The following is a 22,661-nucleotide window of genomic DNA, read 5'->3' on the forward strand; positions in this document are numbered from 1 at the left end:
GCGGAGAATCGCGCCCATGGTACCTGCCACATCAACAAGATGCAAATTGGTCAATTTGACCTATTTGAACCCTCCCGCTGGTGTGGGATGCAAACCTCAATACTGCCAGTAAAGGGGGACAGAAACGGCGTACATTTATCACATTTATATTTACATATAAATATTCTATTTATATTTCTTCAACTGTAGAATCCCTCACAAAAAAAGCTATTTTATTCAAATGCTTAATCCTGTATAAGAAGGAACGTTGAAATTCGTTGCCCCATTTCAAAGAGTCTACAAAAACTTGGAGCTGTCAATCAAACTGTGAAATGACAGCACCCTAAGGTGACACTGGAAAATTGTGAAATCAGTTATGCAGCACGAATAGAGAAATGAAAATCCTCAGGCTTATATCAAAAGACAGAAGAAATAATAAGCAATGATTTTGTTTTAACACTCCACAAGTTTTTCTTTCAAAGATTTAAAAGGCAGGAGTTTTAATGTTTTCATAGAATCATAGAATTTACAGTGCATAAGGAGACCATTTGGCCCATCGAGTCTGTGCCAGCCCTTGGAAAGTTGCCCCTATTTAAGCCCACGTGTCCATCCTATCCTCGTAACCCACCGAATCTTTTTGGACACCAAAGGACAATTTAGCATGGCCTAACCACCTAACCTGCACATAGTCGGACTGTGGGGGGAAACCGGAGCACCTGGAGGAAACCCACACAGACAGGGGGAGAAAGTGCAAACACCACACAGACAGACTCTCGAAGCCAGAATTGAACCCGGGTTCCTGGAGCGGTGAGGCAGCAGTGCTAACCACTGTGCCACCATGCCAACCACTCTGCCACCATGCCGCCCTTTTGACAAGTTGACAGTTCCTTTTAGCACTTGCTTTTCACGCTTGTCTTTGACAGACCTCTTGACAATTCCAATGAGTTTATGGACTTTTCACGCACATTCATGTCTATATTCAACAATCCCAGATGGCACTTTACTGCTCCCAAATGATAACTTACCTCTGCCAAAGGGCACCTGATTTTCCCTAAAAGTTTCTCAGGACTATATCAAAAGGGGTACTCTACTTTTCTAAAGGTGTACTTCACCTCTTCAAAGGACTCGGCAAAGTTTATACCTGCTCTTTCCAGATCTAATCTGCACACGCTATGTTATCCAACTAATAGAAATCAGATCTGAACAGCAGCTGCTGTTTTATATGGGCAGCTGCCTCTGTGAAATGCGCATGGACAAATCCCAATTCAGCCCCTTCCCAACTCCATAAAAATGGTTGGTGTCGTGTTCACAGTAGGACCTTCGGATTTCAGCCTCTTCTGCCATTTCTGCAATGGTAAAGGGGTTCTTTGTCATTGTGAAAATCCAGTCCTCAATCAACTTGATCATCCTAGGCGAATCCTAACACATGCAAAGGAATAACTTGCCACAATGGCGCAAGTAGAACATATTAACAGGAGACCTGGGTGCTTAAGGGGCGGCATTTATTTTCTGGGCTGGGATGCATCTGAGAGCAGTTGCCTCAGAAAGGTATCTGAAACTTTAATTTGTATATTTCCCAGCACAGAGTTCACTGTAATCTTGCCTTTCAAACCAGAAATATTTTTTCTGGAAGAGTTACAATGTTATTTTAAATCATTTTATGGATCTTAATAGAATTTTACAGCATGACATCAACATAAAATGGTTTAGTGCCCTACTTTAAAGATAGTACAGTGGAATTTAAATAAAAATCTATTAAAAATTCATCCACTATTACTACAGACAGTTGTATGGACTATATTGTTATTTTAACCTATGAAAGCATTTTTATCCTTTTACTGTGCAAAACACATTCATAAAAAATATATTACGTGTTTCTCCCTTTGATAGACTAAAGGCATGATTCTCTGGAAAGATTTCAAAGTATGATAGCAAGTGGGAACTGTCTCGAGCTTCCTGGTGCACTGTCCAGCAAGGCTGGCAACACTTTCAACGTTAATTGGGCCACTTAACCATTCCCGAACCCCCAGGCGAGACAGCAGTCAGATGTCTCTGGAGCCCAGGACCAATCTGGGTCACAGCCAGATGCTGAGCCTGTGGAATGTGATATCCCGGAGCTGATGGAGACGTTAGGGAGCAGCTAGGGAATTCAGAGGGTGATATCAGCAACACTCGAGCAGGTCCAAAGCTGATTGGAGGAGTCTCAGAGGCTACGGGCGCAGGAGATGTCACCAGCAATGCCTGGCACTGAGGCCAACACTGCTAGGGTGACGACTACCGTGGAGAGCCTGGTGACGACGTCGGCACCATTCCTGGAAATGTACATGGCATTGTGCAGTCGTTGCCTACTATGGCTGAGGATCTCAACAGAATATCCACCTTGCTCGGGGATGTGACCCAGTACCAGGCTGACCTTGATGAGGTTCTGCGGGACATGTCCCGCTCTCAGATGGCAATGGCCACGGTGCTGCGGAGTTTGTCACAGTTGCAGGTGGGCATTGCCGAGGTGCTGAAGAGCATAGCCCAATCACTGAGGAGCATTGCCCAGGGCGTCGACATCATGGTGCGGACCAAGGGGAACTGCCAGGACTGGCAGAGCCAGATAACGCAGTGGCAGCCGGGGCTCGAACCAGCTGCCCCTCCATCCTACGTGAACCCCAGGGCCCTTCGGATACCGACCGGGAGGATGGGGTGCTGGATGCCAACCCGTACCCATCCTATGGAGTGATGACGGTGGCCACCAGCATCTCACAGTCAGCACCTGGGTCAGGGCTGTGCATGTGCCACCGACAATGAGCCGTGGCCCTCCGGCCTCAGAGCCCCCAAAGGACACCCGCCAGAGGGCATAGAAGGCCACGGGACGTGGTAGGCAGCTGGCTGCCTCCACCTCTGATGTGCATCCTGGGACACACCTAGACGTAGCGGTGGAGCTAGGAAGGCCAAGCATATTGAGCGTCACTGAGGGCACCAGGGGAGGAGGGTGTTGGGGGGGGGGGGGAGGTAGGGAGTGAAGGGGGAGATGGGGGAGGGGGAGCACCATTGTGAGAGTGCAGAATTGTTACACAAAACACCCTTGTGCACAACCAGTATGATGCCTCTGTCACTTTCCACCGCAATGCTGGCCGACCTCTGAACCCGGGCTCATCTCTCCAGGCATCTCCCTCTCCCCGTGGCACCCACTCACCCTTCGGCCGTGGACATGTCTCCGGAGCTGTGTCTCATCCCCTGGGTGTTTGGGTGTTGGCTGTTACGTGTGTGGTGTTGCCTCCCACAGTGTTAAAGCACAGTGTCCAGGCATGAAGGTGTGATTGGAATACTAGTCATTGACTCCCACATGCTGCCTGGCCCGGCCACCCACGGGAATCCACTTGGGTTGTGTCAAGTGCTCACTTAACCTTGATAGCCAATTCCCTATTAGCGATAGCCTTCAGCCGCACGGCCTGAGGCCTCGGCAGTTGATGGGTGTGGTAGTATGGCTAGAGAGATCATATTACCTTAGAACCAAGCTGCCATTGGTACAGCAGCCTCGCTGCCCATTGGCCCAGGCAAGTCATGTGCCTCTCTGCTAATTGGTTGTGGCTGGTCATGTGACTCCCCACCGATTGGCTGAGAGGTTGGTAGCTCCGCCTACAAGGCGGGGTATAAGAGCTTGTACCGGCTGGCAGTCGGCCTTTCTCTGTACGACCACTGCTGGGCTCACATCTAGCGCATTAAAGCCTGTTGTTTGGAACTTCACTACGACTCGAGTCCAATTGATGGTGCATCAGTTTAATACGCTAGACTTTGAAAATGGAACTATGGATCAAGCCAGAATGCCACTGAATCAGCCCGCATTCTGCAAACGCGTCAGTAACTTTTAAACATTGGCTGGCATGCTTTAACAGCTACCTCACTACTGCAGAAAATCAACCAACAAAGGAGCAGAAACTCCACATCCTCCACTCGTGCGTGGGCACCGCCGATTACTCGATGATAGAGGACGAACTGGACTATGATGTCGCTGTGGATCTCCTAAAGGGACACTTCATCAGGCCAGTAAACCAAGTCTACGCGCGGCACCTCCTGGCAACAAGGCAACAATTCCCCGGTGAGTCCCTCGATGAATTCTATCGGGCCCTTATTGTCCTAGGGAGAAACTGTGCCTGCCCACAGGTCACTGCTGCAGAGCACACCGAACTCTTGATTAGGGATGCCTTTGTGGCGGGCATGCAATCACCCCAAATATGGCAGAGACTGTTAGAGAAGGACGCTCTCAGCCTCACTGAGGCACAGACCCTTGCATCCTCTTTGGAGGTCGCTGACTGCAACGTGCGCGCGTATGCCCCCGACCATGATGCAGCCCCTTGGGCAGCATGGCACACGATGCCCCTCACCCCCGCCAACTCGGACCCCCAGACCTGCGCTGCAGGTCGCCCCAGTAGGGCCATGGGCCCCCGCTGCTATTTCTGCGGGCAGGCCAAGCACCCTGCCCGCGCTGCCCGGCCCACACCGCAGTCTGCAAGAGCTGCGGCAAGAAAGGGCCATTTTGCGGCCGTCTGCCTCTCCAAGTTGGTCGCTGCCGTCCCAGACAGCAACCGCAGGGGGCCCCCCCTGCACTCCCCTACAGCCCCGTGCGGCCCGCTGACCTCGCTGCCTCCAGCCCCCACCGCCACGAGTGATTCCCAATCGCCGCCATCTTGGGCCCCCGATGGCACGTGCAGCCCGCGGGCTCCGCCACTTTGGCCCCCGACTCCACGTGCGACCCCCGGGCACCGCCATCTTGTTCATCCCCCACCACGTGCGGCCGACTGGCGCCGCCACCTTGGATCGGCACGGAAGACCCCACAAGCGATTACTCCATATTGGATGACGACTCCGCGTTCTTGCCACGACTCGCCTCGGTGACTCTGGATCAGTCACGGCCCCGCACGCTTTCCACGGCGACCACACAGATCCACCTCAACGGTTGCGAGACGAGCTGCCTACTGGACTCCAGGAGCACAGAGAGCTTCGTCCACCCCAACACGGTAAGATGCTGCGCGCTCCCCGTTCACCCTGTAAAGCACAAAATCGCTCTGGCATCTGGTTCGCACTCAGTCCAAATCACCGGGTGCTGCGTAGCAGACCTCACGGTCCAGGGGAGAGTTTTTAAAAACTATAAATTCCTCATCCTTCCCCGCCTCTGCGCACTGGCACTTCTTGGACTGGACTTCCAGTGCAACCTGCAGAGTTTGACCTTTAAATTCGACAGCCCTATTCCCCCCCTTACTGTCTGCAGCCTCGCGTCCCTCAAGGTCGACCCCCCTTCCCTGTTTGCAAACCTCACCCCGGATTGCAAACCCGTCGCCTCCAGGAGCAGACGGTACAGCGTCCAGGACCGGACCTTCATCAGGTCCGAGGTCCAAAGGCTGCTGAAGGAAGAAGTCATAGAGGCTAGCAACAGTCCCTGGTGAGCACAAGTGCTGGTGGTTAAGACTGGGGAGAAAAACCGAATGGTCATCGATTACAGTCAGACCATCAACAGGTTTACGCAGCTGGACGAGTATCCTCATCCTCTCCCCCGTGTCTCTGACCTGGTTAACAGGATCGCGCAGTGCAAAGTCTTTTCCATGGTGGACCTTAAGTCCGCCTACCACCAGCTCCCCACCCGTGTGAGTGACCGAAAGTACACTGCGTTCGAAGCGGATGGGCGACTCTACCACTTTTTAAGGGTTCAATTTGGTGTCATGAATGGGGTCTCAGTCTTCCAGAGGGAGATGGACCGAATGGTTGACCAATACGGTTTACGGACAACCTTCCCGTATCTCAACAATGTCACCATCTGCGGCCATGACCAGCAGGACCACGACACCAACCTCCGAAAATTCCTCCGTACCGCAAAACTCCTTAACCTCACGCATAATAAGGATAAGTGCGTGTTTAGCACCGACCGTCTAGCCACCCTCGGCTACGTAGTGCGTAACGGAGTGATAGGCCCCGATCCCGAACGCATGCGCCCACTAATGGAACTCCCTCTTCCCAACTCCCTCAAAGCCCTCAAACGCTGCCTGGGCTTCTTTTCTTATTATGCCCAGTGGGTCCAGAACTACGCTGACAAAGCCCGCCCACTCATCCAATCCACCACGTTCCCCCTGTCGATGAAGGCCCGCCAGGCCTTTAGCCGCATCAAAACAGACATTGCGAAGGCCACGATGCGCGCTATCGACGAGTCCCTCCCATTCCAGGTTGAGAGCGATGCGTCCGATGTAGCTCTGGCGGCCACCCTCAACCAAGTGGGCAAACCCGTGGCCTTTTTCTCCCGGACCCTCCACGCTTCCGAACTCCGCCATTCCTCGGTGGAAAAGGAGGCACAGGCCATTGTCGAAGCTGTGCGACATTGGAGGCACTATCTTGCTGGCAGGATGTTTACCTTCCTCACAGACCAATGGTCAGTAGCTTTCATGTTCGATAATGCACAGAGGGGCAAGATAAAGAACGACAAGATCTTGCGGTGGCGGATCGAGTTGTCCACGTACAACTACGATATCTTGTATCGTCCTGGGAAGCTCAACGAGCCTTCCGATGCCCTGTCCTGCGGTACCGGCACCAACGCACAGGTGGACGGCCTCCGCTCCCTCCACGCGGACCTCTGCCATCCAGGGGTCACCCGCTTTTTTCATTTTATCAAGACCCACAACCTGCCCTACTCCAGGGAATGCCACATTTGCGCGGAGTGCAAGCCGCACTTCTACCGCCCCGAGCAGGCGCATCTGATAAAGGCTTCCCGCCCCTTTGAACGTCTCAGCATGGACTTCAAGGGTCCCCTCCCCTCCAACAACCGCAACACATATTTCTCAAATGTGATTGACGAGTACTCCCGCTTCCCGTTCACCATCCCCTGCCCCGACATGACCACATCAACGATCATCAAAGCCCTCCACTCCATTTTCTCCCTATTCGGTTACCCCGTGTACATCCACAGCGACCGGGGGTCCTCATTTATGAGTGACGAACTGCGTCAATTCCTGCTCAGCAGGGACATCGCCTCCAGCAGGACGACCAGCTACAACCCCCGGGGTAACGGACATGTCGCAAGGAAGAACGGTACGGTGTGGAAGACCGTCCTACTGGCCCTGCGGTCCAGAAATCTCCCAGTCTCCCACTGGCAAGAGGTTCTCCCAGAAGCCCTCCATTCTATTCGGTCTCTCCTCTGTACTGCCACGAATCAAACACCTCACGAACATCTTCTTGTTTTCCCCAGGAAGTCTTCCTCTGGGACCCCACTCCCGACCTGGCTGGCCACCCCCGGGCCCATCCTGCTCCGGAAGCATGTGCGGGTGCACAAGTCCAACCCGTTGGTTGAAAGAGTCCAGTTACTCCACGCGAACCCTCAGTACGCGTACGTGCAGTATCCCGACGGACGACAGGACACGGTCTCCCTTCGGGACCTGGCACCCGCCGGAGTGCGGCCACACCCCCCAGCACCAACACCCTCCCCCCAGTCCCAACCGCCCCCAGCGCCCCTGCAACTCAGCGCACAGGAACTCCTTCCCCCGGCCCGACTACCGCTAACTCCGACCGGGGGTACGGACACAGGACCACGACCGCAGCTCCCGGAGTCACGGACGACCACCGCTCCAACGTCACCGGCGCCGCTGCGCAGGTCCGGCAGGACACCGAAGGCACTCACCCAGCTGATCGAGTCAATTTGATGGACCTTATGGACTTTCATGTTCTGCATAATGTTCCTTGCCTGTGTTTTTTTATTATTATTACTATGGTTATTGTTATTTTTTTCTCCTGAACACTGTATATAGTATGGTTTTCTTACACGTTCGTCGCGGGCCAGTGGGCAGCCATAGTTACCTCGGTACTACCTGAGAAGGTCTCTAGTCATACCACCAGTTTTATAGGACATACACCACCTACCCCCGTCTCTCCGTCACTCCTTCCCATCCCCCCCCGCTTCTTTCTCAACAAGGGGTGAATGTGGTAGTATGGCTAGAGAGATCATATTACCTTAGAACCAAGCTGCCATTGGTACAGCAGCCTCGCTGCCCATTGGCCCAGGCAAGTCATGTGCCTCTCTGCTAATTGGTTGTGGCTGGTCACCCCACCGATTGGCTGAGAGGTTGGTAGCTCCGCCTACAAGGCGGGGAATAAGAGCTCGTACCGGCTGGCAGTCAGCCTTTCTCTGTACGACCTCTGCCGGGCTCTCATCTAGCCTGTTGTTTGGAACTTCACTACGACTCGAGTCCAATTGACGGTGCATCAATGGGGTTATGGGTGGTTGGTGGGGCAGACGGCCAGGGACAAGGGCTGCCCCAGGAATGGATGTACATGATCTAGGGGTTGGTATGGTGGTTCCACGTGCGGTTGACCCTGGTTGGCCCCCAGAGCCTCCTCCACACCCTGCCATCGGGTCAACCACTCCCAGCAGCGAGTCCCGTCCCCACCGAGCACTGGGATGGAAAGCCCAGCACCCCGGTCTCTTTGCCTGTGAGCAAAGATAGATACTCACCTCCTAGGTCCCACAGAAGTCCTTCCACCAGGTTCATGTTTTGCAAAAAGAGTACTAATTGGCGCCAATGCGAGTACTTGTTGGGGCTGCTGAATCATGGAAGGCCATTGGATAAGGAGTGGATCCTATTACTTGCATAGAAATAGGGTTTAAGTGGTGATAATTGGTTTCTCACCACGCTACAGCAAGATCTCAATTTTCCTTACAGAAGCAGGCCAGTTGCGTCAGAAACTGTTTGGTGCCTGGCACAGTTCTCGTTTCGGCCTCTCCTGCTATTCACTGGCCTTGTTTTGCCAGAGCACAACAAGGCCGGAGAACTGCGCTATAAGTGTTGACGCCGGGACTAAATTGCATGAGGTTTGGGTTCCCATTGGAGGCACTATTTCCAGAGCAATTCAGGACATACCGATTGGCCAGCACTCTGCCCACATCAATCTAGAGCAATTCTCATTTTCCCCGGCATCAGATTGGCTGGGTCGGACTTGGCGCTGGAGAGCTTGGCAAAGCTGGAGCTGCTTATAAGCACTCAACTCCCCACACACTCTCATTACAGCCAGAAAGATGGCTGCATGAAGAACAATACCACACTTGGCGGATGTGGAGCTGGAGAGATGCGGTGGAGGAGGCGGGAAACCCCCTTCCTCAGGGTGGGCAGGAGGATACGGCCCATGGTCATCAACTGGGTCTGAGTGGAGGTGGCCAAGGTGCTCAGTGCGGAGACCCTCACCAGGTGGACTGGCACTCAGTGCTGCAAGTAGATGGAGGACCCACTTAGGGCAACTCAGGTGAGTCACCACCTCTATGCCCCTGGCATAACCCCTGTCCCTCCTCACATCACACACGCACTGCCATAGAGACCAATCAAAACCCACCTGCTCATATCTCCCCCCCCCCCTGCACCAAAACCCAAGACCTGTATTGCTCTCTTTGGCCAGGATCCTTGCACACACATGCTACCAGCTACAGACCATGCCCCCACTCACCACCCCCCCCATCCCATGTAACTCGCCTCCATACGTTGCACCATCTCCTTTATCTGCACCCGAGGAGATGAATGAAGGGGAGTCTGGGACCTCCAGGATTTCACCCCCACCCAGCAGTGGCCGTTATCCCCACACGTGCAGGAGACTGTACCTCAGAGGCGGAGGTCAGCATGCGACAACCAATTAAGCCTCTAATGCAAAATGATGTCCCTATAGCAAGTGAGTCACCCTTCTCCCCCTGACCACCCCTTTCCAAGAACTCACCATGTGTCTTTTGTCTTGCAGGATCACCATCAGACCAGACCGGCCCGTCTGGGGTACCTCACCCTGCAGCCACATCCCCAGCACAGCCTTCAGAGGTCCAGTCTGGGGATAACACCAACTTCTCAGCATTGTATTCACCTGCACCCTCCACCATCGCAGAGACTATCACCTCGGTGGGACATTTTAGAGAAGAGTCTTCTGCGTCACTTTCTGGTGCACACATCACACATACTGCAGCGCATCAGGTGAAGGTAGGGACTTACAAGGGAGCAGACAGTTGGACGGCTGCCCAATCCCAGGAAATATCTGTATTTCGGACAGGTATCGCGCTTCTGAAGATGCAGAGCCAGGATGTACAGGAGGGGGTGGCAGCAACTTTCCAACACCTGCAAGTGTAGCTCGAGAAGTCCAACTGCCTGCAGGTGCAGGAGATCATATCGACAATACACGGTACACAGGCCAACACTGAACGGGTCATGTCCACGGTGGAAGCCTTAGGTCAAGAAGTCACAGTTATGGGCCAAGACCTCCAAGGATTGGGGCATGTACCTGGCCACATGGACATTCCTGTGGCGCTCCAAAGCTTGGCCCATTCACAAAGGTCATGGTTGAGGGCATGGAGAGCATTGGCCAGGCACTGACTGATCTGGGCCAGTCACAGAGGGACATGGCTGAGGCAGTGAGGGAAATGACTCACTTGCTGAGAGATGTAGCCCAGTCTCTGTGCTTCATGGTTGAGGGCATCGAGACCCTGGTTCAGACAAGAGCAGTCCTCCAGGACTGGCAGCATGTAGTAGCCCGGGGCCATCGAGCGCTCTGAGGTAGGAGGAAGCGATGAGATGTGGGAACACCTCAGCTCTTCTGAGTTTCCCCCCCCCCCCCCCCCCCCCCCCCCCCACCTGACACTGGCACATCAGATGGGCAAAACAAAGTGACACCTCATCACCTGTGACACCCGAAAGTCGGCCGAGCCCATCCGGGTCCAGACCCTCCAGAGGACGGCCGGCAAAGGCATGAAAGGTAGCAGGCTGCCTCCACATCCGATGTGATGTCTGGGGTCACACCTGGGAGGTGTGGTAGGCCACATAAAATAAGAAAGTTAGAGCCTAGTTAAGTTGGCATGGGTGCCACACAAAGGTAAGTGGTAGGGGTCAGGGCACAATAACTGTATATAGTCATTATTAAACACCATTTCACCAACGTTCCGACCTGCCTCAATCCTCTTTCTGAAGGGTGTGAGGGATGGGCTTGGCTGGGTGTAGAGCGTGTGCTGGGAGTTGGGGGAGGGAATTATGGGAGGATGGTGATGTGGGGTGTGGGCGTTGGCGAATGGAACAGGGCAGGCTCCCACAGAACAACTGCATGTTCCACCTGGGGTCAAGCTCAGAGGCAGCAGGGAAAGGGGCCGGAATTGTGAGGTCGTCTTGAGGACAGTTTACGACCGCTCACCATCTCCTGTGGTGATGCTGGTAGGACCCTCGAAGGGGGGGGGAGGGGGAGCTGGACTGGTGGAATTGAGTGAAGGGAGGAGGGACAGGGGATGAGCGGCTGTGGGTAAGGGGGCGCCACATGGAAGGGTGCACGCCGCTGACTGTCCACTGTGAACTTAGTGCCACGGTTCGTATGGGTGTCCCTCCAGACCACGCCCCCCCGCCCCCCCAGCACAGGAAAAGGCTAGGGGATGGGCATGCTCCAGTGTAACCAGTGACATCTTGCTTGCTGGGATGTGTGTGATTGGGGAGTAGAGTGTTAATATGGGGCTGCAGCTTGTCAACCTCTCGAGTGCCATTCCTGACCCCGGCGAATCCAGGAGGGGGGGGGGAGCGTCTATTTGACGCAGGTTTCATATGCTCCACCCCTCCGAAACGGCGTCACCGAGGTGCGCGCCACACGCCTTTGGGGCAGCCCCACCATGTCACCTGAAGACCCTCACTCAATGTTCCACCCCAGACGGGCTGAGTTCCCGACCACGTGGTTGACGTGTGGTCTCAGCTGTGCGGAATTTGATAATTGGACTTGAAAATGAGAAGGCAATTTCACAAACCAAGGTTTTGAATTGAAGTAAGGCAATTTTGAAGGGACAAGGTCAAATTAAGTCCATTAAAATACATGGGCTAACACCACAATCCCAAAGTAGAGCATTTTTATGACATTACAGTAAGCATTTCAATTATAACATTTACAAGACAGAAGGGGGGTGTTCTGTCTATCATCCCTGTACCAGTGGTAACCCTTCAAAGCTGTTTTTCGTTTATGAGCAAGTAGTACATTTCCATAATAATCATTAATTTCACATTAAATCATTATCTTTTGACTTTTCGCAGCAGCATCAAGCATCAGCCTATTTTATCATACAACATAAAGCAATTTTTAAAAAAACTAGAACATCACCTCAATCTCCTGAAAAGAGCTATTGATCATCGCAATCAGCATATTTAAGAGGACAATGACCATTGTCACATGGTATACGCCATACAAAACATAGCCAATATTTTCAATAAATTTGTGACTATAATTGATGACGACAGACTTGACTTCTGATAATCCAAATATTGCCCAAAACAACGTTTTAAAGCTTTCTTCAACACTGAAAAACAGCAAGGGAAATAAAAAAAACACATGACCATTTTTCACATCAATTCAGTGCACATTCAAAACGCAAATAAAAATGCTACATATCATCGTGCAGATACAATATTATTTACAAAAGTAAGATACTGCAGATATTGAAAATCTGAAATACTAACAGAAATCCTTGACATACTCAGCACTCTGGCAGCATCCGGGGAGAGAGAAATAGAGTTAACATTTAAGTTTGATGAGATTTTGCCAGAACTGGAAAAAGTTGAGTTGAGAGAGAATTTAAGCACAAATAGAACATAGAACATAGAACAGTACAGCACAGAACAGGCCCTTCGGCCCTCGATGTTGTGCCGAGCAATGATCACCCTACTCAAACCCACATATCCACCCTATACCCGTAACCCAACAACCCCCCCCCCCCCCCAACCTTACTTTTTAGGAAACTACGGGCAATTTAGCATGGCCAATCCACCTAACCTGCACATCTTTGGACTGTGGGAGGAAACCGGAGCACCCGGAGGAAACCCACGCACACACGGGGAGGACGTGCAGACTCCGCACAGACAGTGACCCAGCCGGGAATCGAACCTGGGACCCTGGAGCTGTGAAGCATTTATGCTAACCACAATGCTACCGTGCTGCCCTCATGGAGGCAGGGGAAATTGGCTGGGAGGGAGATTGGAGGGAAGGAAATAACAGGACAGGTCTATGATAGAGTGGAAGAAAAGAGAGATTAAGTAACAAAATTGATGATGGCCCAGAACAAAAGAAGATGGCAATGGGACAAGTAAAGAAACAAAAATGAGTCAAGAGAATATGTAAATGGCAATAGAATAATCATTATCAATAGTTGCTGTCTGACAAAATGGGAGCAGTGATATGAACTGAAACTATTAAACTCAAAAGTTCAGTTCAGAAGGCTGGAGTGCTTAATCAAAAGACCAAGTGCAATTCCTCAAGCTCATGTTAATTTTCATTGGAGGAGAGGTTAATATTGTTCAGTGGGAGAAGGAATGGATAGGACTTTGAAGTGAGGGGTTATAGCTCCAGAGAGGGCCTCCATCTAATAAGGTGAGAGTTGCCGCATGATGTACCATCAATTGACGACAGGCGAGAAGTCGGGAGAAAAACTCTGGCTTTAATCAGCTTAAAGACACCTGCTGGCAGCCGGTCCCAGAATGAGGGCAGTGCTGGAGGTTGGCCACCTTTATACATGAGCCCGAGGGGAGGAGCCACAGGCGGAGCCAGCAGGGGCAAGCCCAGGCATGTAACAGTACAACAATACAATACAATACAGTGGTTTACTACACCACATAACCTTTGAACTCCGCCAGTGAGTTTCATTGGAACAGAGTAGGAAGCTGAGGACAGAAAATGTCAGAATGAATGGGATAAAGAATTAAAATGGTAGGCAACTCAAAACTCAGTGTTACTGCTTTGATTTCCACAGAGCAATGGAGGCCACATTGTGAATAGCGAAAACACGACACTAAATTGAAAGAAAACATAAATCGCAGCTTCACCTGTGTTATAGCCTGACTCAAGGTCACAGGGTCTGCACCATCAGGTGCTCCACAGTCCCATCTGAGAATGATCTCCCCAGATGAGAGGGCAGAGGTACACACTTAACCTAGAGTATCTTGGGACATAAATAACCCGGACCCAGAGTGGGGCGGGTGGGGGACACCCTTCTGGGAGTAGGAGTGTATTCGAAAAAGTAAATAAATGGTGTATTTTTGGTCATTGCTTCTGAGTGATTGCTCGTTTGTGACTTTACAACCTGGAGGGAGCGTTTACCCTGGAAAGTGAGAAGGATGGAGATAAAAGGGAAGATGTCAAGGGAAGGGAATGGGTTATTTAGGCAGGTTTAGGAGTGGACCAGGGTGTTACCCAGGGGACAGTTCCTTTGGAATACTGAAGGGAGGGGAAGATGTATTTTGAAGTTGCTGGAGGTGGTGGAAATGGAAGAGGATAGTCCATAAAATGTTCAGGGTGGTGGGCTGCAAGTTGAGGACGTGGGGAGCCCTGGGCAGGATTCTCTGATCCTGAGGCTAAGTGTTGACGCTGTCGTAAACGCCGTCGTGTTTTACGTCGGCACCAGCAGGAAACCCAGGAGCAGCTATTCCGAGCCCTACAGGAGGCCAGCACAGCACTGGAGTGACCCTCACCACTCCAGCTGCCGATACCGGCGTCAAATGGGCGCCACGGGTCTGCGCATGCGCACTGCGACCAGCGTGGTTGCGCGCATTCGTTGTGGCTTCCTTGTCCACGCTAGCCACGACACAACATGGCGTAGGGCTACAGGGGCTGGCACGGAGCAAAAGAGACCCCCAGCCCGAGAGGCCAGCCTGCCGATTGGTAGGCTCCAATTGCAGGCCAGGCCACAGTGGAGGCCCCCCCGGGGTTGGAGCCCACTCCCCCAGGCCGCCCCCAAAAGGTGCATGCCGAGGTCCCACCGGGTAAGATCACACGTGGACGGCGCCAGCAGGACTCTGATTTTCTTGCGGCCACTTGAGCCATCCCAGGCGTAGAGCGGCCCCCGACCGGCACCGCGCTGACCGTGATGCCGCCAATGGTGTCGATTCTTCGCTCACCGGAGAATCGGCGCACCCGGCCCAGTGATTCTCCGGCCCGGCGTAGGCTGAGAGAATCCCGCCCCCCTATCTTGATTCTGGGAAGGAGGAAAGAGGATTGGAAACCGAAGTATAGAAATTGTTTTGGACACATCACGGAGAGGGAATCCTTGGTTGAGGAATAGGAAAGAAATATAGGAAGCCTTAATATTGAAGGTAGCATTGTGAGAACAGATGTGACAGGGATAGAGAAACTAGGAGTATGGAATGAAGTCCTTAGAGGAAACAGAATGGGAGGAAGTATGATCAAGGAAGCTGAAAGCAAGAAATAAAAATACCGTCATCAACATACCAATGAAAGAGACGAGGAAGGGGACTTGAGCAGGATTGGAACAAGAATAATTCATATCTCAACAAAAACAAAATCAGAAATAATGAGGACCAATGTGGATTCCGGGAATAGAAATATCTTTTGTTTGGTCAAAAGAGAAGTTGTAAGTCAAAAGAGAAGTTGATCAATATGAGCAGTTCAGCCTGACAGGGTAGGCCTGGTTGGCTGGGATTCTCTGACCCTGCACCCGAAGGGGCGCCTGCGGGATTAGCGCTGCGCCGGTCAGGGGCCAATGAAAGCGCCCCCCCCGGCGATTCTCCAGGCCTCGATGGGCCGAGTGCCTGAACTTGGCCACAGAATTGGAGAATCCCGGCCGTTATGTCGCCACTTCAAGATGAAATGGGAGATGGGAGGTGGAGAAAGTATAGATATTCTAAAGGAGATGATTAGGGGTAGAATTCTTCAAACTGTTAAAATGGTAAAGGGCATTAGATGATTCATGGCCACATGAAAGAAACTGGACAGCAGAAGAAAAATAGAGCAGTTTTGAACCTTTTATATATAAAAAAAACCAATTAGACTTCATTAAACTCAATGTAACTTTTAAACAATTTTATACAGTGAGACAATGAAAGGATAAATTATCACTTCAGTGATTTCTATTTAACAACAGTCTGTGGCAACAGCATGCCATATGCAGAAGCACAGAACATCTGCCAGCAACATCTGGATTTCCACATTTACCTACACATGTGCAGATTCCAATAAAGTTGCTATCAGTTTCAGAGGGGGAATGAAGACAACTGTTTGTCATCATAACTACATCAAAATTCAACCTATATGTTTCACTAAGATCATGGGCAGGATGTTCCGATTCCCCAGCCATGTGTTTCTTGGACACACACCGTTCACCGACAACGGAATTCTCTATTCCTGCCACTTTTCAACGGGATTTCCCATTGAAGTCACCCCAAGCTGTCGCGAAACCAATGGGCGGGGGTGTGCTCCTGGTAGGAAAGGAGAATCCCGCCACTAGAGAATTCCAGCCCACATCGCAATTCCTCTAAACTCCGGGCAATATAGGCCTAGGTCTGAATTTTCAAAAAACAAAGCAAAGTCTCAGGTTCTGACTTGAAAAACAGCTTGTTTCTCTCCAGAATCACTGCCAGGTTTTCACTCCAGATTTGCCAATCTGGCAGTTCAAACTTGGTAGTGCTAGATTGACAGTTTCAGGTTGGCAATGCCAGGGGATGGGACCCGGAGCGGGGCCTCCAGGGAATCCCATGGGGGAAGGAGGGGGGTCACCTATTATGCTTGGCAGTGCTAGGTTGGCAGTGGCAGTCCGGCCGTGCCAGGGTGAACTCCCCTACCAGGCCCCTCATCACCCGGGACAGTTATGTCCTGGAAACCAGTTGTGATTCCTGCCAGCTTGCCCTCACACTGACAGTGGTGGTGGGGGGGGGGGGGGGGGGGGGGGGGGGGGGGGGGTGCCATTGGCATGGGGGGGGGGGGGGACATTTGACCACCCCAGAAGCAATGGCATGAAGCTGTTTAAAAATATTGGAATGTAGTCAACTTCATGGTCATTAGGTTCATGTCGGGGAAGATCTGAAACTGAGATCCTACCACCATAAATACCATTATGGCCCTTACGCGAGAGTTAGCGACCATAACGGGATTTGCACCAGTGGCGAACAGGCAGAGAAAACCATGGGCCTTGACTAGTCAATCCATCCCCATAGAGTCCCTCATCCCAAACTTGATTCCAGTAATTCTCCATCATTCTCCTGATACACAGGCATATCCTTCCTTCAGGAAGGAGACCAAAACGGCGCAAATTACTTCAGGTATGGCAAAGAATGAAATGGAACTGTAGGCAAAGGCTACTATCAGATAGTGAGTCGGTGTTGCTGAAGAGCAAACTCGAGAGCGTGCATTTGGCAGTGCCAGGCATTGAGAGTGGAATTTAGAAAACTGCAAGGGGAGTAATTTCAGGAATGCTGATTATCTTGGAAATATCTGTAATCAAGGGTGGATCTGAAACGTGAAGCATGGAATTTCATTTGGAATCCGCATGGAATACATCTGAGCCGGAGAAAGCTGTTGTGAAAAGAGATCTAGTTGTGAAAGGGAGTGTGAGACGATGTCTGGTCAAACGTGAAGAGGGAAACAGCAAGCAATGAAGATGAACGAGAGAAAAGAGGCAAAGGGAAATCCTGCCGGAAGGAAGAGTGGAACTTCTGCAAGCTGGACATTCCTAGAATAGAAAAGGCAATGAACGTAAAACAAAGATCAAAACAAAACATTTAATATCCTGGAAATCTGAATTAAAAACAAAACATACATGTAAATACTTTGGTCAGAATTAATACAATATTATTTTGGTAAAAACCATCTGGTAATTGCTGCTAGTGAACAGCCGCAAGTTAAATTTTTGAACAGCGAAAATATTTTTTTTATTCTTTAATGGGATGTGGGCATTTCTGGCTTAACCAGCATTTATTGTCCATCCCTAATTACCCTGAGAAGGTGAGCTGCCTCCTTCAAGTCCATGTGTTCTTTGTTCCCCTACACTTCTATGAGCTTGGGGACTTTACCTTGAGGAATCTCCCTTTCAATTATTCCTTTGTTCCTCCTCATTTGGAGGTATTTGACGCCCCTCTGACCTTTCTAACACCATTTTATAATCTAACTGGGATGCTCTTCTGATATCACACAGCATTTTTCACATTTTACCCCAGTTTTTAAAAAATCCTTCACGGAAACTCATAAACTTATTGACTGCCTCTTTGTATTCGATCTGTTTCCTTCCGTTATTTTAATCTGTTACTTCCTCTTTTGCTCGTTGTGTTGGTCCATTCTACTTCATTAAATGCTAATGAAAAGCTTGTATCTGGAACCCATGCTTTCACTTTTCAGATGCTGTCAGACCCACTGTTTATTCCCAGCACCTCCTGTTTTTATTTCAAAGTTACAAAATGTGCTGTTTTTCTTTCCATTCTTGTCTTTATAGATCTTTTAACTTATATTTTTATTGACTTAGTAGGGCAGATAGACTGTTTCCTGTATACAAAGAGGTATATCATTAAAAGTGGAGTTAGGTCATTTAAGGGTGATGTCAGGAAGCACTTCTTCACTCAAAACAAGAAATATCTTGAACTCACAAAGTCCTATGGCGACACCAACTGAGTGATAAAAAGTTGGGGATAAAATGGGATGTAGACAGATTCCAGAAAATGCTTTAATTGTTGTATTTCTATGTTTGCTTAATACAAACTTACGAATATCACACAAGATTGTTAAACTAATTGGGTAGGTTCAGTTTATTTGAAAATGAAGTCATGGTTTTCTCAGCAGACAGATTTACTTTAAAGATTCAAATGCTATTGTTAATAGTTATAACTCCTTCACACCACATGCCGCTAGCTAAACTGAAAGAAACTCTGAACAATGTCCATCCTTGGGTTTCCTCCAATGCTCTGGTGAAGCCCAACACAAACTGGAAGAATAACACCTCATCCGATTTGGCATGCCTCTAACTCCACCGTCCTGCCCGTTCTCCATAATCTTTCAACCCATTACCAACGAAAAATCTGTCTAGCTCCTCCTTAAATCTAATCTGTCGCAAAACCACCATATTCTGAGGTAGCAAATGCCACAGATTCACACCCCTTTGGGAGACATAGTTTCTCCTCAACTCTGTTTTAAATTTGCTTCATCTTATCCTAAGACTCTGACCTCTTGTTCTAGAATGCCCCACAAGAGGAAGCATCCGCTCCACGTCTTCTTCATCCATACCTCAATTTGGCCTCCCCTCATTATTCTAAACTCTGGTGATTATAGGCCTAAACTGTTCAATCTCTCTTCATACGACAAACCCCTCATCTCTGGAATCAAAATAGTGAATCTCTTTTGAACTGCCTCCAATGTCACTACATCTTTCCTCAAATCAGGGGACCAAAACTCAGGTGTGGTCTCACCAATGCCTTGTATAGTTGCAACAACACACCCTTCCCTTTAACTATATATAACTCAAATGCTGGTTGATCTTTAATGTGAAAAGAAATCAGTACAATACACCATGAACATGATACTAACTCAATCTACTTCTTAAAATGTTACCACTGAATTTAGCACTTGGCAGATTCAAGTGCAATATAATCCAGCTCTCATCCATAATTAATGGAGCCTTGAAATGATCTGAAGATGGCAGAAAAGATTGTGGCTGAGTGAAACTTTTCAATGATAATCAACCAATATTTTTTTTATATGGTGAGAAATTAATGAGCCTGGATATGTTCACAAAATAGGAATATTAGATAATTAATTGTTGGCCACTTAATCATGAACGTAGATGTGTTACTACATCTGGGTACAACATGTACTCAATCAGATATCCACTTTTCATGGTTAAGGTAATGGATATTTCAGTTCAAGTTTTGACTTACTTAGGTGAGGATGTCATTTTCCAACATAAATTGCAGCTCCAGACTGCTCTTCGGTGTGGTATAAAATCCATCAAGACACACATTTGTCTTGGCTAACATTCAACATGTAATTAGAACAGCAATTGTACAAATAATCTGAAAGCATTTCTGGAGTGCCATCAATAAAATATGGTTATCTCCATAAAAAATTGCCCAAATTCACTAATCTTCCTGCCTCTGTACCAATTAATGGAATAGCTTGTTTTCCTGTGAACCTTGGTGGCATCTCAAAAACAGCTGAACACCCACTGAATCTCATTGTTCACTGGGGCCCTCTTACCAGAACTGGACAGCATGTTCATTTAACCACTGGCACAACCTTGCAAGGATAGTAGGCACTGGGTTACATCTCCACTGGTGAACTCCCCCAGGTGCAGGACATCATCAATTGCATCTATCATGGCATCTGTGACCAGTGAGATTGATCAATAAGAAGGATTTCCCTTCCCTCCATGCCTAGCTGGCCTGTGATCACAACGAGCGCTGCCTCCATAGCTGTGTTTGCTTTCCTGGCAGCTGCCTTTACTCCTTCATCTATTGCCAGTCCAGGCTGCCTCAAATCTTCACTCAAATCCCCTCAATGAGTACGTGGATCCTTGGGGACAAGGTCACTGGCCCCTCTCTGGGAGTACCAGGCAGAGGCACCAATGTAGACTTTGAAAATGGTAAAGTCCTGGCAAGAGTTAATTCATCAAGGCAGGAGAAAGATGTAAGAGGAAAAGAGTAATTTAGAGACTGAGGGAGGTGATACCAAACAGAGAAGTGTCTCTTGCTGCTGGAGGAGGTAGCCTCTTTCTTTCTTCCTCCACGAAGAGACCCTTCCACATTTCCTTCACAGCCTCCAGGTCAGCATTGATGAAGGAAGAGTTGGCACTGCCCTAGGTGCCAGGCACTCCTCTTAGATATTTTGTTTTCTTTTGGTGCTGTGCAAAGCTTTGAATCAAATTTTAGATTCTCCCTTAGGACAACCAGCAGTGAGGTGAGGTGCTGAAATGAGTCACACAATTCATCTGACCCACCTCATTGCTGCTCCCACTAGCTTGAAGTGGGCAGGAAATGCGTCACCATGTCAATTAAGGTCTCACCCAGTGAGAATCTGAACTTTAATCAGCTTCTCACCAGAAGCAGGTTTCTGATTCAAAAACAGAACCATTTCCTGGTTTCTTATATGTTTCTCCTCACTTGTATAGTGTGAACTACCTCCTACTTTTCTCAACCTCACTGCCTATGTTCACTGGTACTTGGGGCAAATAGTGATTCTGGCATATGGTGCCAGAGTGTAGATTTTCATGGTGACACTGGCTGTACCTTCATTCATTCTCATTCCTTCATTTCCAGAAAAAGACAGCAAATCCTCAGCCCATCAAAATGAAGCAATATTTCCACTGTGTGCCATTCTCAAAATGTGCAAATCAAGTGTGTATGTCTGTGTGACTGCATCTCTGTCAAAAACTATTATATGGCATGAATATTATTGTACTCAGTGTGAGCTTGCAGGAGCTTTCAGATTCACTGTACTCCATAGCCAAGACCCACCAGAATGGTTTCATTACGTTGGCCATGAGCTTATTTTCTTTTTCGACAAAGTAGCACTACTCCCACTAATTAAATACCATCTCATTGTGCAAGCTTTGGAAGAACAGTGAGCTATAGAAAGTTGATAGGTTAGTAACAATTTTATGGGCTCTGCATTTTCAGCGGCACACTGCATGTGTCCATTTAATAATCTTTGGATTGTTACCTGAGCCATCTGTCAATGGCATAGGATCAAACAGATTAGAGAATTAAATACATGGTGCAAAGAGTGTCTGGGAAGAAGGGATTTAGATTCATGGGGCTCGGGCATCAGAATTTGTGTTCCATTTAAATTATCATCTCGGACCAGTGTCCTGGGCAATTATATTACTGGAGCTGTGGACAGGGCTTTAAACAACTGGATAGGGGAAGGGACAAGGGAAGTGGGAAGAGAGCTTGGGTGAAATGGGACAATGGGGGTTTAGAAACCCAAAGAGAAAGCTGAAGGCAACAAGACAATGTGGAGAAAAGTAGGGTGAGGCAGGAAGGGGCAGAGAATTTAACAGTAATTGTGCATCATAGAGTATGGCCCATGCAATGAATAGTAGTAAAAACAAGTGAAATTAAAGGTTTTTTATTTGAATGTGTGAAGCATCTGCAATTAGATGAACTAATGGCACAAATACAGGTAAATACAGGCAGCATGGTAGCACAGTGGTTAACACTGTTGCTTCACATTGCCAGGGTCCCAGGTTCGATTCCCGGCTTGGGTCACTATCTGTGCGGCGTCTGCATGTTCTCCCCCTGTCTCCGTAGGTTTCCTCCGGGTGCTCCGCTTTCCTCCCACAAGTCTCGAAAGACGCACTGTTAGGTGAATTGGACATTCTGAATTCCCCCTCCGTGTACCCGAACAGGCGCCAGAATGTGGTGACTCGGGGCTTTTCACAGTAACTTCATTGCAGTGTTAATATAAGCCTACTTGTGACAATACAGTTCCATATATTATTATAAATAGTTTAGTTTTAATCATCATTATAGAGACATGGTTACAAGGTGAATAATTATTCTGGGGCATGCAATATTTTGGAAAGACGGACAGAATGGTAAAGGAGGAGTGAAAGCAAAGGATGACACAAAGACTTTAGTGAGAAATGATCTGACCTCAAAAGATCATGAAGTAAAATAAGTATAGGTGGATATTGTTACGACACCCTGGGCTAGTGCGAGGTCACTTCCAGACCCACAGGCCCCGGAGTCCCAACACAAGTGAATTGACCTATAATCTGTATGTTTTCCTGAGACCTTTGACCACTGTCTGTTTCAATGACATACATGCATCGGATCTGTCAGTGAAATATTTTTTTAAACTGTCTATTTATAACAACAGTCCACTAATCTAACTATTCTCCTAACACCATCCATCCCTCCACCCAGACACACACAAAACAAACACATGGTGGGGGTAGA

General features: G+C 49.2%; 1 protein-coding gene across 1 annotated transcript in view; it reads right to left on the reverse strand.

Moving 5' to 3' along the window:
• LOC119977838 (short transient receptor potential channel 6-like) overlaps positions 1-22,661 on the reverse strand; it is a 128,919-nt gene that overhangs the window by 32,373 nt on the left and 73,885 nt on the right. Inside the window, exon 7 of the mRNA XM_038819076.1 lies at positions 12,097-12,292. Within this exon, the coding sequence (XP_038675004.1) occupies positions 12,097-12,292 (196 nt within the window). The remainder of the gene's footprint in view (positions 1-12,096; positions 12,293-22,661) is intronic.

This window comes from Scyliorhinus canicula, chromosome 14, assembly GCF_902713615.1.
Source record: "Scyliorhinus canicula chromosome 14, sScyCan1.1, whole genome shotgun sequence".
Taxonomy (NCBI): domain Eukaryota; kingdom Metazoa; phylum Chordata; class Chondrichthyes; order Carcharhiniformes; family Scyliorhinidae; genus Scyliorhinus; species Scyliorhinus canicula.